Source organism: Mirounga leonina, unplaced genomic scaffold (assembly GCF_011800145.1).
Source record: "Mirounga leonina isolate KUSES-001 unplaced genomic scaffold, KU_Mleo_1.0 Mir_177, whole genome shotgun sequence".
NCBI classification, from domain to species: Eukaryota; Metazoa; Chordata; class Mammalia; order Carnivora; family Phocidae; genus Mirounga; species Mirounga leonina.
In genome coordinates this window covers 6,736,480-6,753,488 of record NW_023270459.1, presented here as the reverse complement: position 1 = coordinate 6,753,488, position 17,009 = coordinate 6,736,480, and the positions used below count along the sequence as shown (strand labels likewise).

The following is a 17,009-nucleotide window of genomic DNA, read 5'->3' as shown; positions in this document are numbered from 1 at the left end:
GCCCCGGCGGCCCGTACCGCCCCACCGCCTGCGATCGCGCAATCGGGCCTCTCCCGGCGCCCTGGCTGCGGCGGGCGACGCAGCTGCGGGCTGGATTGGTGATGCCTGGGCGCTGCGCGCGCCTGCGCAGTGGGGAGGGTCGTGCGCGCGCCGCGGCGCTGCGGGAAATCCCTCGGAGCGTGGTCGCGGCTGCTCGACCCCGGACTGCCGCACCATGGCGGAGGAGGAGCTGGAGGCTCTGAGGAAACAGAGGCTGGCCGAACTGCAGGCGAAGCATGGGGTGAGTACGGCCGTCCCCGCCGGGCGCCGTCCTCGCCCGGGGCGGAGGGCGCGCGCGGCCCCAGGCGGAGGCTTGGGACGCCGCGGCTGGAGCTCGCCCCGCGGGCCCAGGACCCCGCCGCTGCCCCCGAGGCCGGCCTCGGCCCCTCCGGGCGTGTGGGCGCTGGGCCGCCGGGCCGCCAGGCCGACCGCGTGCGGTCCCCGCACGGTCCGGCGCTGGGCCTCTTCGGGTCGGCGTCGCTCCGGAGCGGAATGCTCAGCCCCTCAGCTCTCTCGGTCCCCTTAGCTTCGGGTCTAGCCGGCTCCGACTGCTTTCCAGCCGAATTGTTTCCTAGAATTCGGGTGTTCTGACCCAAATAGTTGACGTTGTTTGAGGGTCTGCTGTGTGCCAGGTGCTGCGGGTACAGAGGGGAACATCCTCTCTGACGGAGTTGATGGTCCCGGGGAGGAGCCACACACTGAACACGAATCCCGTAGATAAAGTGCTCAAGTGAATGACTTCCTGTGCGGGGAGGGGACCACCGTGGTGGGGCGACCACCGTGGTGGGGCTGGAGCGGGACGGCCTCCCGGGAAGCGGCGAGGGAATGAGCGTCCCCAGTAACGAAGCAAATGTTACTATCCAGAAATTTTTCTCACACTGCGGTTTCGTAGTATAGGGACTCCCCTCCCTCACGGTTGCTTGTGTTTAAAACATGCTGCTAGATTGTGATTTTCGAAGCTTATCGAAACCTTGTAGTAAGTTGAAACTATCCCACTGATTTCTGTGAGGCCCAGCTTTTAATTATTTGGTAATAATTTGATCTCTACTACTGCAGGAGCCTTAAGTATCAGAAACAAGAAAGTGGCTCCTACTTTTTTATGTGAAATTACTCTACTAAAAAGATACGATTTTTTTTTTTCCAGGATCCTGGCGATGCAGCACAACAGGAAGCAAAACACAGGTATGGGCTGGAGCTCTGAACTTTCTGAAGGGTGGTTTCACCAAATTGGTTTTTTTTAGTTTAGTTATTTTAATAGGCGTGTGAATTTAAAGTTTTTCCTGGCGTAGAGATTTTTCCGTAAGTAATCAGGGTAGTTTCATTATCAATTTGTTAATTAAAGAAACGTGTGTAGAGCTCCACGTACTTGTATTATAATTGGTTGATGTTTGCTTGTCTGCTAAACTGTGATTACCTTAAAATGAGCCTCATAATGACTACCTCATAGGGATTTTGTGAGGATTACATGGGGACAGTGCCTCACATTTACTGTTCTTACTGCTGTTTTATTCCCAGCACATGGCAGGGCACCTCATACATAGCAGGTTTATTGAATGAAGACCTTAGTTATCTCACCATGCTATCTTTTCTTCTTTCTAATTGTGATTTTTAAAAATAAGACATAAAATTTACATAATAATTTTTTAAGTGTGAAGTTCATTTGTTAACTATATTCTCATTGTTATGTAACAAATCTTTAGAACTTTTCCATCTTGCAGAACAAACTATACTTACTGAACAACACATTTTCCCCTCTCCACATCATGCTGCCATTTAATTAATTCATTCAGCAAATATATATATTTTTTAAGATGTATTTATTTAGGGGGCGCCTGGGTGGCTCAGTCGTTAAGCGTCTGCCTTCGGCTCAGGTCCTGGGATCGAGCCATACATCGGGCTCCCTGCTCCGCGGGAAGCCTGCTTCTCCCTCTCCCACTCTGCCTGCTTGTGTTCCCTCTCTCACTGTCTCTTTCTGTCAAATAAATAAATAAAATCTTTAAAAAAAAAAAAAAGATTATTTATTTTAGAGAGAGAGTGCACATGTGAGTGAGGGGAGAGGGAGAGGGGGAGAATCCCAGGCATACTCCCCAGTGAACTTAGAGCCCCGCTTGGGCTCCAGATATCATGACCCCGAGATTATGACCTGAACCAAAATCAAGAGTCGGATGTTCAGCCGACTGAGACACCAAGGTGCCACCATTCAGCAAATATTCATTGAGCACTAGGTCTGGGTCAGGCACTGTGTTGGATCTATACAAACAGGCAGGGCAGAGAAGGTTCCGTCCTTACATGGCTTGTTAGTGGTAGAAGAAAGATGGCGCTAAGAAAAAAATAAAACTACATGAATTTCATTGATCCTGAGATGTACATTTTTTCACATTTTAACATAGATTAGGTCTCATAAATGATCACTCTTGTCCTGGATTCTTCCAGAGAAGATTTATTTTTGCTTCTGCCATGACTTGGGTACATTTCTAACCTGAGATGTTTTAAAATTAAATTCTGTGCCTTAGATTCCACTTCCCCCCAAGCAGTGTAAGGCCTGCAAGAACTTGAAGTTCAAACTCTAGGAGGAATTTTTCTTCTTCCACTCAGGGTCAAGGCTGATTCATGCATCCTTCCTTGCTGTCCCTTTCTGTGTGGCCGGTTTATTTTTTGTTTACCTTGTACTGTGGATGTTACTCTTTGATGCCCCAGCTTTGAGTAGGGGTCTCCTATTAGACTCAACTAGGGTGTTTTTTGTTGTTGTTCTTAGAGGTATATAAAACTATGGAGCATCTTACAACCGATGGCATCTCAGATTCAGTGAAATACAGTAACGGTAGTTCACAGCAGGGTTGAAGTACTCAGGAGCCATAAGGAAATGGCCTGTGGAAGTGGGCTATACGCTCCTCAGGTAGGGGTGGTTAGTAGGTACAGCCAGCCCCAGCTCCCCTTCTAATTCAGCCAGAGGACCTGCTTTTGTCTGTGTCGTGTATTAAGTTCCCTAAATGACTTCATTGGGGGAAAATTTTTTTTTGCTACTTAAAAGTTTGAAACCACTGTCCTATGAACCTGAACTAGTTGCAGGGATAGTTGCAGTGTTATAATGTCACTCCCTCTGGTGACTCAAAGAGTGGAACTGAGAGTCTTGAAACATGGGGCTCAGGGGAGCCTGGGTGGCTCAGTTGGTTAAGCTTCCAGTTCTTGGTTTTGGTTCAGGTCATGATCTCATGGGTTGTGAGATCAAGCCCCGCGTCGGGCTCCACACTCAGCAAGGAGTCTGCTTGAAGATTTTCTCTCTCCTCCTCTGCCCCTCCCCCCACTTGGGTGCACAAGCTCGTGCATGCGCGCGCTCATGCTCTCTCTGAAATAAGAAATCTTTAAAAAAAAAAAAAGAAAGAAAGAAAGAAAAGTAACATGGGGCTTCGTTCTAGCTTGGCCATGATCATCTGTGTCCCCATAAGATAGCCTCCCTAGGTCTCAGCTGCTTCATCTCCAAAAATACCAGATTAATCGTTTGGTCCTTTAATTGCTTGGAATCTCACTACAAATTCCTAGAACCTCTCAACACACTGCATACTTAATAAATGTTGGTAATGGTGGTTAAACTAAAACTCCACCCTGAATTTTGAAAATGTACAGTTTTACCTTTCAGCCTGGTAGGTTTACACCCACATAAAATAAAGCCAGCTTCTGAGGGCAGAGGTAGCCTCTTCTTGACTGTGGGTGCTGCCACCACGCTGTGCACACGGGAGGCCTCCATCTTGGGAAACCTATTGTGTGAGTTCCATTTTTGTATGTTCAGTAGGAATGCTGACAGCATAGTTCTAATTTTGCTGACCTGTTTTTGTTGTAGGGAAGCAGAAATGAGAAACAGTATCTTAGCCCAAGTCCTGGATCAGTCAGCCCGGGCCCGTTGTAAGCATCTTCAGTTTCCTTTACGTTATTTCCATAACACTGACTTGAGTTAGTTGAATAGGGAAAGATACATGAAATCATTGCTAATTCTGGATTAAGTATTTAACCTAAAAACACAATACAGATAATAATGTAAGAAATGTGGTTTATAAACCTAAGGAAATGCATTTAAATCGTTATTAAAAATACCAGCTCAGTTCTCTCTTACCAAGGAGATGATCTCCAAGTGCACCTTAGGTAAGATTTACAGGAAACAACTTGTAAATCAAGTCAGTCACAAAATGTGGCTGGTAGTTGATGTGGGTGAAGGGGACTTGGGGGGGAGGCGCTTATTGTCTCTGTTTTAGTGTATGTTCATAATTCTTCATAATAAATACCAAAACAGTGTAGAAAAAAATAATAAAATAAGCCAGTCGGAATGAACTAGTATCTTTCGTATTGTGACTTGAAGCCCAGCTTAGAAGCAGCCTTAGATGGAGCATCACAATTATATATGTGTAGTAGTAGAGAAATTGTGTTCCAGAGGGCAATCGTTTAAAAAAAAAAAAATCAGGCTTAGAATCCCAGGATGCAAGTTTAATCTTGGCTCTCCCACTACCTGTGTGTGGCTTTGACTGAGATTGGCATGGCTGAACTTCAGTTTCCCCTTTTTAAGAGGGGTAATAGTACCATCTGCCCCACCTACCTACCTTGCTAGTCTCAAAATATGTCTGTGAAGTGCTTTGGAAATGTCAGTGCGTAGTTTTAAGTTATATAAGTGCATTTAGTTTTGACTCCTTCTTTTTCTTTCTAGTAAGTAACTTAGCACTTGTAAAGCCCGAAAAAACTAAAGCAGTAGAGAATTACCTTATACAGATGGCAAGATATGGACAACTAAGTGGGAAGGTAAGCTTGGACTGCCTTGAGGCAGTTCTACCTATTTTTACCTAACTTTATCAAAAAATAGCTTCAAAAGGTCAATTTTCAGAAAGGTTATAGAAATTCTTGTTGACTATTTCAGTGAGGCAATTTATTAAGGAGAGAATTGTAGTATCTGCCATAAATCCTAAAAGATAACTAATTGCCTTTCCTAAAATTCTCTGCTGATTTCCTTTACCGACGTTGCTATGGAACCTTGATGTGTTTGTGACCCAGTGACTCTTAGGGTCAGCATCTGTCTAATTCCTTCTACATTGGAAACAGGTTTGTCAATGGTACCAATTAAAGACTACCAATATAGGTAGAAGTTAAGCTTGTTTTGCAAATGAGGAGGTGCTGAAATTTCTGATTATCCTGCTGTAATGCCATGATGAATATATTCTGGTGAACCTGACCGTCCTTCAAGATCCAGATGAGCCCCACCTGCTCTGGAAACCACCTGCTGCCACCACAGCCTGCGAGAATCAGTCCTGCCCTGAACCCCTTACCCTAAGAGCACATGTGGAAGAGACAACGGCTGGTGCATCTTTTTTGAGTGATTTCCCTCCTGCATTTAAGCTTCTCAAGGGCAGAGGCAATGTGTCTCTGTTCCTGACCCTTAACACAGTGGTGTAGGTGGTTGTCATTGTTGGCTAGTGGTGATAAAGGTGTTCTTACACAATGTTGACTTTGGAATTTCCTGAGAAAGCTAATTTTGATGGCTACTTTCCCACCCTCCTCAAATGAGGCTAGCAGAGCAAAATTCTTTTGGAACTTAAGCCAACTCAGAACTTCCCATCTTGCCTTTCTTTCCCTTTTGACCTCTGCCCCCACATCCCAGAAAAATTAAAACCATTCAGTCTACTAAGGTAAACTCTCTGTTTAAAAAAAAGTACTGTTTTTCTTTCTGGTTATCCTAGGTATCAGAACAAGGTTTAATAGAAATCCTTGAAAAAGTAAGCCAACAAACAGAAAAGAAAACCACAGTTAAAGTAAGTGTCCCCAAATGCTCATGGCAAAAGAAAAAGATTGCTATTTTAAGTGATAAGTGTTAAATATACATCTACTGTAACAAAACGTGTTTCAGCCCATAGACATTTCCATTTTGTAAGAGGTGAAAGTTTGGGGAGCAAGGTTGCACGTGCTGAGGGGTCTGTCGTTCCCCTCCCCCCATAGACCTGAAACACTAAGCTGTTTTAAAGACGTAGTGTCTTGCTCTAGTAGGTAGACCTTGTTCTTCTCAGAAAGTCTGAATTATGCTTTATTAAACATGTTATGACCCTCATTTAATTTCCCCCTCCCCCAGTTCAACAGAAGAAAAGTCATGGACTCTGATGAAGAGGACGATTATTGAAATTTAAGGTGTTTAGAGACTGGAACTTAATGAACAGTTCTAGGACAGATAAGACTGGGTAGAAGTGAAGATCTGATTGTTTACTTTGTTTATTGTCTATATATGCCTTTTAAAAAAATAAACTTGTTATGCAAAATAAAACAATTTGGGCAAAGTTGTTTTTGTACCATAGCTGAAGGAACAGAAGATCTGCATTTTGAGTTTTTTCTTTCCCACCAAAAGTTTTGAAACGTGTAGCAGCATGAATACATCCTCTGTAAATGTGATGTTAGTGTTAGGTAGGAAAATGGCCTTTGCAGAAATAGAAGCCAGCTTACTCTTCAGTAAGAAGAAAATAGCATCCAGTAACATCATGGTAGTTAAAACCCACGGATTAAGAGGAATCAACTTTAATATCTTAATACTTAGACCTAGGTTCTGAAACCAGGTAAACTATTCTTCTTCCTGAAGGTAGTATTCACATTTAATATAAGAAAATTCATAGCTTTGGTTTCATTTATAATCTGCTTTTCAAAGGCATTGGGATCAAATGATCTGACAAATATCCCCCCTACCCAAGACAGTCTGTAACTAGAGTGATACTTGAATTGCAGAAAATTACCACAGTAACTGGAGATACTGGTAGTAATAATTCAACAGTAATAATACATGTTGGTAAGAGAAGTGCCTTCTAAAGATTTTATTTATTTGACAGAGAGAGATACAGCGAGAGAGGGAACACAAGCAGGGGGAGTGGGAGAGGGAGAAGCAGGCTTCCCGCTGAGCAGGGAGCCCAATGTGGGGCTGGAACCCAGGACCCTGGGATCATGACCTGAGCCGAAGGCAGATGCTTAACGACTGAGCCACCCAGGCGCCCCAAGAGAAGTGCCTTCTAATGATTAAAATCCAGCTGAGACAGTTTAGCAGTTAAACATTTTGGTAGAAATATTCTGGGGCGCCTGGGTGGCTCAGTTGGTTAAGCGACTGCCTTCGGCTCAGGTCATGATCCTGGAGTCCCTGGATCGAGTCCCGCATCGGGCTACCTGCTCAGCAGGGAGTCTGCTTCTCCCTCTCCCCCCTCTTGTGCTCTTTCTCTCTCTCACTCTCTCTCTCAAATAAATAAATAAAATCTTTAAAAAAAAAAAAATATTCTGAGTTCTTCACTGATAAAGTGGCAGGTAACTTAAATGGCATCTCTTACGTTGTCCTCCCACTAGGTTTTGAAACTTGTATGAGTAAATTGACCTGTCAGGTGTGTTGTTTGGTGTAAACTTTAGAGGTTCCAGCCCCAGGAGGAAGTCCATAACATTTTATGAGGTGACTAGAACTAGTAGCAGGAGAGTAACAGGAAAAGTAGTTTACAATCCCAGTCTCTGCTTTAGCTAGCATACTGCTGATCTATGTTTAAACTGTGTGTTTGAGAGGTTACTGTTTTTGAGGCTTGAAATTTGGAACTACAGCCCACGAAAAAAGTCAGTGTTGAAGCATCTAGCATTCCCAAATAAACGAATGAGTAGAACTGTTCCATCAAATTTTTTTTTTTTTTTTTTTTTTAAGGAACAGAATTAGATAGTCACATAAATTTCCCTCAGGGATTTTAAAAAACATCCCTATTACAGGTGAACTTTGCTTCAGGTCTCATTTACATAAAAACGCTGGAGGGAGACTAGAGAATTCCCAGCAAGTTTTGTCACATGCTTCCTCCTACAGAATAACCACTGTCCCAATGGCAAATACCTATGTGAATGTGTTTAAACTGTCAACCCCCTGCCCTGTCCTCCAGAGACCGTTGAGGATGGAAAGTGGTTCTGTACACACGGATAAAAGTTCTGGAAGGCAGAAAGGGGGTGGAGTATATTTTGGTCTAGGAAATGGGGAGTGGTTATTCTAATTTAATTGACAATACTTTGAATTCAAACCATTCTTAAACAATAGAAATTTGGGCATTACCAATTTCTGAGTTGCCAAATCAAGTTTAGTTTTAAGTGGGAAAGCAAGTTGTAGAAAAACAAGTGTTTTTAAAAATAATTGAGGTGGTCACTTTGGGTGGCTCACCCTGCTGAGTAGCTCAAGAAGCAGCTTCTCCCCTGAAACAGTCTCATTCAAGGTATTTATATCTCCAGAAGAACACACCACATTGGAAACTGCCAGTTCACATGACTCCACCAAGTAGGCCTTGACTGCAGCTCTGATAGTGCAAGCAAATCAGCCCCCTTCTTTCTCTGAACCTGTTTCTTCATTTGACAATTTTACCAATCAGGGGGATTGTTAGAAATAAATACGTGGGTATACACGAAAGTTTTCAAAATTATATTGCACTACCCCAAAAAATAGGTGATACTAAATGTGTGTATTTGCAACTTGGCTGTGCTGATAAGTTTCTTAATTAGGGTGGGAGCAAACCACAACAACTTACCAATAAGGTGGTTTCATTTTAAAACTGGGAGAAAAAGGAAAAATAGAACAAAGAAATTTGCAGAGCAACAGTGCTAATTTTCTTTTTGGGCTAAGAAGCTGTATTACATTTTTTATCTGATTTTTTAAAAAAACATTTTTGTGGGCCCTAGTTATCGCACCTACTAGATTAAGTCAGGCCTAAGCAGGTGAATGGATAATGGTCTGCTCTGAATGATCCAGTTTACATATTTCAGTGACATCAGGAACTGAAAAACCTATCCATCCAATAGGAGAAGATCTTTCCATACACAGAGCACATGTTTATAGCAGACAGGCTGCAAAATACCTCTCTCTACAGAACAAGACATTAACTAAAAAAGTGTACCATGACACGTTCAAGAATCATAAAGTTTACTGTTTCTTTCCCATCATTTGACACGTATCCAAGGCACGTTAGAAAATTAGAAATCATAAATTACTTTGTAGAAAAATAATCAGCCCCTCCCTTCTATACATACACAAGTATTTCCAAGAACATGCACAAAACCATTTCTGTATTACAAAGTTACTTGAAAATGTACTCAGGACAAACCCATGTTTGCGGCTGTAGGCCAATTAGTAACATAAAAAAATAAGAGTTTAATCTATAGAAATTTATAAAAAGGAATAAATGGCAATAAATTCTAACTGAAAGTAACTCTCACCTGGTTTGTGCTGTAAGTTTTGAATCTGAATCAAAAGACTAAGAAAAGATGTGCCAAATCTCTCTTGTTCAGTAACCATCAGTCAGGTGTGATATCTAAGGGAGGGTTTTAACGGAAGGGCATGTGTCTCGAGAGATTGATACAGGTGCAGTGATCAAATATCTGTACTTACTTTGTTGGAAGAAAAATTATACACTTTTCCCACATACATAGTGTAGAATAGGTCCTGAATGTCCTTTTCATTAAAATGAACATCACAACGGCATGTAGGCATCTTTGGGTTCAAGTGTTGCTTTGCAAAGGAACATTTTCCAGTCCTCTTTTCCTCATTCCCACGTGTCGCTTCTGCCTGGCCTCCATGGTACCATGACACCTAAACTGCTTCTCTTCAGCTGATCCCAGATGGAGGAATTCTTTCGGCCTATGGTTTGCTCGTTTGTCCATATCACGGAGGTTAGCACCTTTCGTTAGGAGGAGGTCAGAATCTGGTCGTGAAACCTCGCACGGGAGCCAGGGAGCTCCTGCCACTTCAGAAGAAACCTACGCCTGCTCTTAAGGATCTGGACACTGATGAAGTTGGTGTGCACTCCTTTTCCAGCGCACACACCAGCTTTGGAGAGAAAAGAGACGGTGATCGTTTTCTTGGTCGCATTACTTCCCTCAGCCACAGAACAGCTTTCAGGAACTTTCTGCTTTTCTCGCAAATCCAACAAAGTACATTTCAGTTCCCAGCTGTGTTCCTGCTTGGCACCTCCCTGCCGAGGACTCACTTCTTGGCAGCCAGTGTAACAACTGCTTATCACCACTAAGACTGGGACATGACATCAGCCTCTCTGGAAGTGGCTAGGTGGCCGGCAGTCCCTGGGTTCTGGGATACGACTGTGTCCTCGACTGTGTGTCTACGCAGCATCCGCCTGTTTGCAGGAACACTTCGTTTCGGTCCAGGCCCCTCGGGCTGATTGCCGTGCCCTCTGTCAGCACTCTCAGATCTGCTCTGGTCTGGCAGGTGGTTCTGTTTCCCTGTGACTCTTTGCCTCCCTGGCTGAAGAAATGGTACAATTCAAGCAGTTCATTTGCACTGCACTTTAAACAAGAACCACACAAGAACGGCGCTCTTGAGTGCTGTTTGTCACCCCATGTGCTTGGTACTTTCTGGGCATCATTTCAGCTCTGACACCCCCGTGGGGACAGGATGACGTGTGTGTACTCCATGTGTCAGACACAATGTCAGTGCTTTTACCTATTTGCACATTTACTCTTTATAACTCTAACAGGTGTACTAATTGCTGTCCCCATTTACAACTGAGGACACAGGATCAGCAAATGGAAGCAACCTGCGTGAAGTCCCACAGCTCACAAGGGAAAAGCGCTTGATGGAACCCAAGCAGATTTCAGAGTTGGCGGGTTTCCCATGCAGCAGCACGTCTGTTAGCAAAGTCACGAAAGGTTACACAGATCGAAATGAGTCATGTTAACAAACATCGCTTTGATTCTCTAAAACAAAGATTTAGAGCTTCTGTATCTTTGCTGTAAAGTCTGCTTCTCATCAACAGTCATGTAATGCAAGGAGCAATAGGAAAAGTCACGTTTCTGAGAAGAGTCACCTAATCGTATGACAGAACATAAAGCAAGCGTCTCTTTATAACTGAGTAAGCAGTGCTGTAGGAAGATGGCCACATGCAGAACTGTCCATACGAGCAGCTCTAGACCACATCTGGAGAAGTTTTTTACCCATCTGCATATAAACTTGGTTTCCTCCTGACATCAGTGATTCCCACACTACCGGCAGCTGAGCTGTTTCACCAAGTACGCGCACCATGAGCCCCAGCATCTCCACATGTACCCCTATTTCCCGTTTTCCCCTCACTCTCCTTTCTCAATAAATGAAGTCTGTACTCTTTGCTGTCCCACTAACTAACTCATCTTAATTGTTATAAATTCTTGCAAAGAAGGGAATCATGAAATGAGAAATGTGTTCACTATAGATTCATTTTGGAAAAGCCAGGCTTTAAGAAATATGATGATAAGCCAGCATTGAATAACTCACCTCATATAAAGAGTCTTCAGTAAAATTAGGGACACTCCTATCTCTTGCCACAATCTCCCTTGAAGTCCTTCCTCTGAAACCGGAAACAAAGTGAAATCAGTCTGAAATAGTGGCGTGAAACACTCTGGTTGGCCACGAGGTGGCAGCATTTGGTGAGTGCAGATTTTCTCTAACCCACTGAAGGGGCGCATACCTGGCCTGAGTTGTAAGTAAAGGTGGGGTCAAAGGCACGGAAATCAACTCAAATTTTATACTCACTTAAACTGACCACCTGAGCGGACAAAGTAAAACTGTCTGGTAAAAGGTTCATCTGGTAGATTGTACATTTTTGAGTTCCCTGTAGATAAAAAAAAAAGGATAAACATCTGAAAACTTCCAAAGTACTTTAATTAGAGTTATAGCCCAGATGCAACCTTTCAATTTTCTTTTTCTTTTTTTTTTTTTTAATTTTATTTATTTATTTGACAGAAAGAGAGAGAAAGCAGGAACACAAGCAGGGGGAGTGGGAGAGGGAGAAGCAGACTCCCCACTGAGCAGGGATCCCGATGCGGGGCTCGATCCCAGGACCCTGGGATCCTGACCTGAGACGAAGGCAGACGCTTAATGACTGAGCCACCCAGGCGCCCCAACCTTTCCATTTTCTTAGCTTAACAAAATTTAGAAAATTAAGCACTGCTATCTGCTTAAAGAAACATATTAGTAGCTATTTATTACTGTGTGAACCCCCATGGCAAGGAAAGATACATCCTTATTAATACACGGATATTCTCCAGCTATAGACAACTGTGGTGACACAGCCTCGGGATTACTGAGGTGGAAGTGGGTTTATTCACATTATTCCAGAGGGGCGGCTGGTTGGCTCAGTCGGTGGTAGAGGGTGTGACTCTTCATCTTGGGCTTGTGAGTTTGAGACTCATGTTGGGTGTAGAGATTGATTAAAAGAAGAAAAAAAATCTTAGTAGAGCATGGACCCAATCTAGACTATAACAACTAAAGAAAGAAAGAAAGAAAATACTTCAACCCTATCCATGTTTGGCAACTACTATTCTAATTACCAACAATCTCTATACCTGCAAGTAAAGTAAGCAAATAAAAACGTTTAAGGTTAGCAGGAAACGCTGAGCCCCAGATGTCCAGGAAATGCTTAGAAAAAGGCCTGGGTCTGGGCCATGTGGCATGTAAGAATCTCCCAGAGGCTGCTCCTTCTCTCCAGCTGGTGGGGGAGGCCTGAGACGTCAAAGGTGAGGCTGGGAGTGGCCACCTTATTTCCTTAGGAAGCATCATCCCAATCAACCAGAAAACCAGTAGCAAAACAAGCTGATGAGTGAGGCTGTAACATTTCTTTGGTGCCCCTATCCTGCCCCCAGTCATGAGTATAATGACATTCCACATTCACAATTAAATGAACACGAGCAACTACGCATGAATTTCCAAATATGCCCATATTGAGAATTACAGAGGGAATGTAAATTCTTACATTTTTTCCTGATCTTAACAGTAACGTACTCCTTGTGGTCTGTTTCGCCAACATCATCTACTGAGGCCACACAGCTCGGTACTACCTGAAGTAATTCCATTATTTTTGAATTCTACAATTCGAAAGGGAAAAAGGTAACAATTAGTATTTGTAATTCTTAGCGGCTTACTGGCTGTTTTTGATCTGTCGGTATTGGTGCGGCTGGGCAGAGAAGCTAAGCAGCAGCTACAAAAGAAGCTGATGCCATAGAGCCTCGTGGTGAGGAGCAGCCCTGCCCTTGGAGCCTGGCTCGGCCTCTACTAGGGAATCCGGGCCAGCTACTTAGCTGCCCTGTGCGATGGGGCTGACGAGAACGGGATCTCTTACTGCAGAGTTCTCATGGGGTTATCGATGGCCCAGCACATAGTAAGTACTCGATAAAAAACACTCATTATCTTTTGAGAAACTGCTCACGAGAGGTTTAAAATATTTGGATTCTGTTAGGAAATGTCACTGAAAATGAACGTGATAAGCCTCTGAGTACGTTGGGTTTATGGTGACTTTTACATGACACCAGTGTCACTTAACAGCCTACCAACTGTCTACCCAGAGTCAAAAACAAAAAGACTCAATGTGAAAATGGGGACAGTAGAGAGCTTGCTCCTCCCAGGAGAGGAAGCCTTCTCCTCACCAGTTCCCTGTGCAAACACCCACAGCATGGGAAGGAGGGGTGACCTGGTCATCACGATTCCCCTTACAGGGAGAATAACTCCAGGAGACTTAGAATCACAACTGAATGAACGCTCTCCGTTGTGCTAAGACCCCAGGTGCAGTCCCCATGCAGGGAGCGTGAGCCCAGAACGTGGTCTCAGCTCACTGCTTCCCTGGGCCACAGCAAGTCGCCGACACCTGCAGCAGTCAGGGGAGCACCTCCACTCGGCCCTTTGAAAGCAAGCCCTGAAAGACTGACCCCTGGCTCCCCGAGCAGACCACCTCTGACCCAGGGACCAAGGACTGGATATTTGACCGCACCTGCAGACTCCCGGCACACCGACTTAGCCCAGCATCTCGATTCAAAGGTTGGCTCCTGCTATTTCAGATGTGGTTTAACCACGGGGAAGCCAGAGTGAGCTGCAAGGGAGCTCCCCACTCACCTGTTCAGCACAGTCTACCGCGGTGCACTGTCTCTTGTTCAAGACCTGAACTGATGCCCCATGAAGCAGAAGCAGCTCCACCACGAAGACATGCTTTTCTATCACCGCCTCATGCAGTGCTGTGTTACCCTTATTGTTAGAGAGGTTAATGGAGGCCCCGTGCTAGAAGGAGAAACAGTGCAATCAAAAGGAATCCAGAGGGGCGCCTGGGTGGCTCAGTCAGTAAGTGTCCGACTCTTGATTTCAGCTCAGGTCATGATCTCAGCGTCGTGAGATCAAGCCCTGCGCTGGGCTCTGCGCTTAAGATTCTCTCCTCTCTCTCCCTCTCCCTCTGTCCCTCCCCACCCCGGCTCCCATACGCCGCTTCTCTTTCTCTCTCTGAAAAAAAAAAAAAGGCGGGGGGGAATGCCAGAAAATGAGGCACCCACGACTGACGAGTACTCGGCAGCTCTGGGGCTGGGGGGCCCTTACCTGTAACAGCAGTGCCGCGACTTCATGGTGGCCGTTGGAACAGGCGTAAATGAGGGGTGTGTTTCCACTTATATCCTTTTTATTGGGTTTTGCATTAGAATCCAATAGACACCTCACCACCTAGCCCAGAGAAGACAAAATTCCAAACTTAAATCTGTGGAAGAAATCCTCTAACTTGATATCTTTTTTACTCTAAGTTTATTTGGAAGGCTCTTTGGACACGTCTGACTTGGGAGAAAGCTGACCAACTCAAGCGGGGTGCAGCAGACATTTGCTGAGGGTCTCCTCCACCAGGCAATGTGCTAGGCACTACTTTTTTTTTTTTTCCATTTCATCATTAGACCTGCCCTATGTATGGAGGGCTGGAATTATCACTCCAGTTTTATAGACTGGGAAACTGACATTTGAAGTGCTATGTTAGGTGTTACGAGAGCGATGGAAAATCTGATTTGGTTCCTGTCTTTTATTTATTTTTTATTTTTGTTTTTTAAGTAAACTCCCCACCTAACGTGGGGCTTGGGAACTCACGACCCTGAGATCAAGAGTCACAGGCTCTACTGACTGAGCCGGCCAGGCACCCCTGGTTCCCGTCTTTTAAAAGCTTACAGTAGAGCTAGTAAGGTAAAAATTGTTTTAAATAGATAATTTTCAAAAAGAAATATAGGACTTTGAAAAACTCAAATCATTTCACAGTTCTCTCTTACACCCCCTCCTTAGGGCCATTCTCTATAAAGTACATAAACTGGGGCGCCTGGGTTGTGCAGTCAGCTAAGCATCTGCCTTCAGCTCAGGTCAGGTCATGATCCCGGGGTCCTGGGATCAAGCCCTGCGTTGGGCTCCCTGCTCAGTGGGGAGCCTGCTTCTCCCTCTGCCCCTCCTCCTGCCCTCTCTCTCAAATAAATAAATAAAATCTTTAAAAAAATAAATAAGTAAAGTCTTAAACTGTTCGACAAAGACCAAGGGCTGTGGGGATGAAAGGTGCCAAGCTGCAGGCAGAGCCCTCAATGACCAACACCCAAGCACCAGAGTCAGCTCCTGCTGGGGTCGGAATCAGGAGGAGGGCTCTGTGCCACTGAGAGGTGCATGGCAGTGGAGTAGGGTGCAGGGATGAGGTGGGGAACGGGAGGGCCCACTCCCAGATGCACCAGAGTTCTGCGTTCTGTTGCTGAGCAGTCTTGCCCCGTGGGAGGAAGGAAATGTGTCTGTCCTCTGAGCCCGCCCCAAACTTGCCTCTCTGCAGCATTCCCACCACGGACAGTTCTAACCAAGAGCAAGCACCCCATGCCCTCTGCCCAGGAGAAAGACCCCGTACCTGGAAGTGGCCCTTCTGGCAGGCCAGGTGGAGCGGGACAGCTTGGTTTACGTTTCTGGCACCCACACTGGCACCATGTTTCAACAGGAGGGGGACGAGGTCCACCCGCCCATGCAGAGCAGCAACATGCAATGGGGAGGAGCCGTCCTGGTTGGTCACATTCACACCAAGTCCACTGGCAGGAATCTTTGCCAGCTTCTAGCAAATGCAGAAGATGGAGAGAGAAACATCATTAGTATTTAAGAAACTGGGCTGAAGGGGCGCCTGGGTGGCTCAGTCGTTAAGCGTCTGCCTTCGGCTCAGGTCATGATCCCAGGGTCCTGGGATTGAGCCCCGCATCAGGCTCCCAGCTCCTCGGGAAGCCTGCTTCTCCCTCTCCCACTCCCCCTGCTTGTGTTCCCTCTCTCGCTATGTCTCTCTCTGTCAAATAAAGAAAAAAAAAATCTTTAAAATTTAGTGATGTTGTAATAAAGAGCAGTCCTGAAAATCTCAAAAAAAGTTTACTAAAAGAGGGGCGCCTGGGTGGCTCAGTTGGTTAAGCTCTGACTCATGGTTTTGGCTCAGGTCATGATCTCAGTGGCGTGAGATGGAGCCCCACACCGAGCTCATGCTCAGCACAGAGTCTGCTTGAGATTCTTTACTCTTTCCCTCCCCACTGCTCCTCTCCCTCCTCTCGCTCTCTCTTTCTAAAATAAGTAAATAAAATCTTTTTTTAAAAAAAGTTTACTGTAGGGGCGCCTGGGTGGCTCAGTTGTTAAACGACTGCCTTCGGCTCGGGTCATGATCCCAGGGTCCTGGGATCAAGCCCAGCATCGGGCTCCCTGCTCCGCGGGAAGCCTGCTTCTCCCTCTCCCACTCCCCCTGCTCGTGTTCCCTCTCTTGCTGTGTCTCTCTGTCAAATAAAATCTTTAAAAAAAAAATAAAGAAAAAAATGTCATTTCCCCCTAAAAACAGCAGTTTATTGTAATCCCAATGAAAACACCAAGAGGATTTTTTTTGAAGAAAAAAAGTATTTTAGGGGCGCCTGACTGGCTCAGTCGTTGAGCGTCTGCCTTCGGCTCAGGTCATGATCCCAGGGTTCTGGGATCGAGCCCTGCATTGGGCTCCCTGCTCGGCGGGAAGCCTGCTTCTCCCTCTCCCACTCCCCCTGCTTGGGTTCCCTCTCTCGCTGTGTCTCTCTCTGCCAAATAAATAAAATCTTAAAAAAAAAAAAAAAATAACTGGGCTGAAGGAATTGAAGCCACCGGTGTCATTCCCCCCCCCCCCCCCCCCCCCCCCCCCCCCCCCCCCCCCCCCCCC

General features: G+C 45.2%; 2 protein-coding genes across 6 annotated transcripts in view; one reads left to right on the top strand and one right to left on the bottom strand.

The window, feature by feature from the left end:
* The first annotated feature begins 117 nt into the window (after positions 1-117).
* On the top strand, positions 118-6,331 carry PDCD5 (programmed cell death 5). The gene is made up of 6 exons (XM_035023523.1): positions 118-280; positions 1,184-1,221; positions 3,878-3,939; positions 4,733-4,824; positions 5,757-5,828; positions 6,143-6,331. Exons 1-6 carry the CDS (start codon positions 215-217, stop codon positions 6,188-6,190), a joined length of 378 nt encoding a protein of 125 aa, XP_034879414.1. The 5' UTR covers positions 118-214; the 3' UTR covers positions 6,191-6,331.
* Positions 6,332-8,963: 2,632 nt separating this feature from the next.
* ANKRD27 (ankyrin repeat domain 27) overlaps positions 8,964-17,009 on the bottom strand; it is a 50,455-nt gene continuing 42,409 nt past the window's right edge. For 3 of the 5 annotated variants that reach the window (XM_035023519.1, XM_035023521.1, XM_035023516.1), the window contains 7 exons: positions 15,711-15,908; positions 14,399-14,518; positions 13,928-14,089; positions 12,795-12,906; positions 11,576-11,654; positions 11,318-11,390; positions 8,964-10,312 (listed from right to left, as the gene is read on the bottom strand). In XM_035023519.1, coding sequence (XP_034879410.1) covers positions 10,076-10,312; positions 11,318-11,390; positions 11,576-11,654; positions 12,795-12,906; positions 13,928-14,089; positions 14,399-14,518; positions 15,711-15,908 — 981 coding nt within the window. In that variant the 3' untranslated portion in view covers positions 8,964-10,075. Of the gene's footprint in view, positions 10,313-10,344; positions 10,696-11,317; positions 11,391-11,575; positions 11,655-12,794; positions 12,907-13,927; positions 14,090-14,398; positions 14,519-15,710; positions 15,909-17,009 lie in introns of those variants that run through there. The other 2 variants (XM_035023518.1, XM_035023520.1) reach the window with 2 other exon arrangements.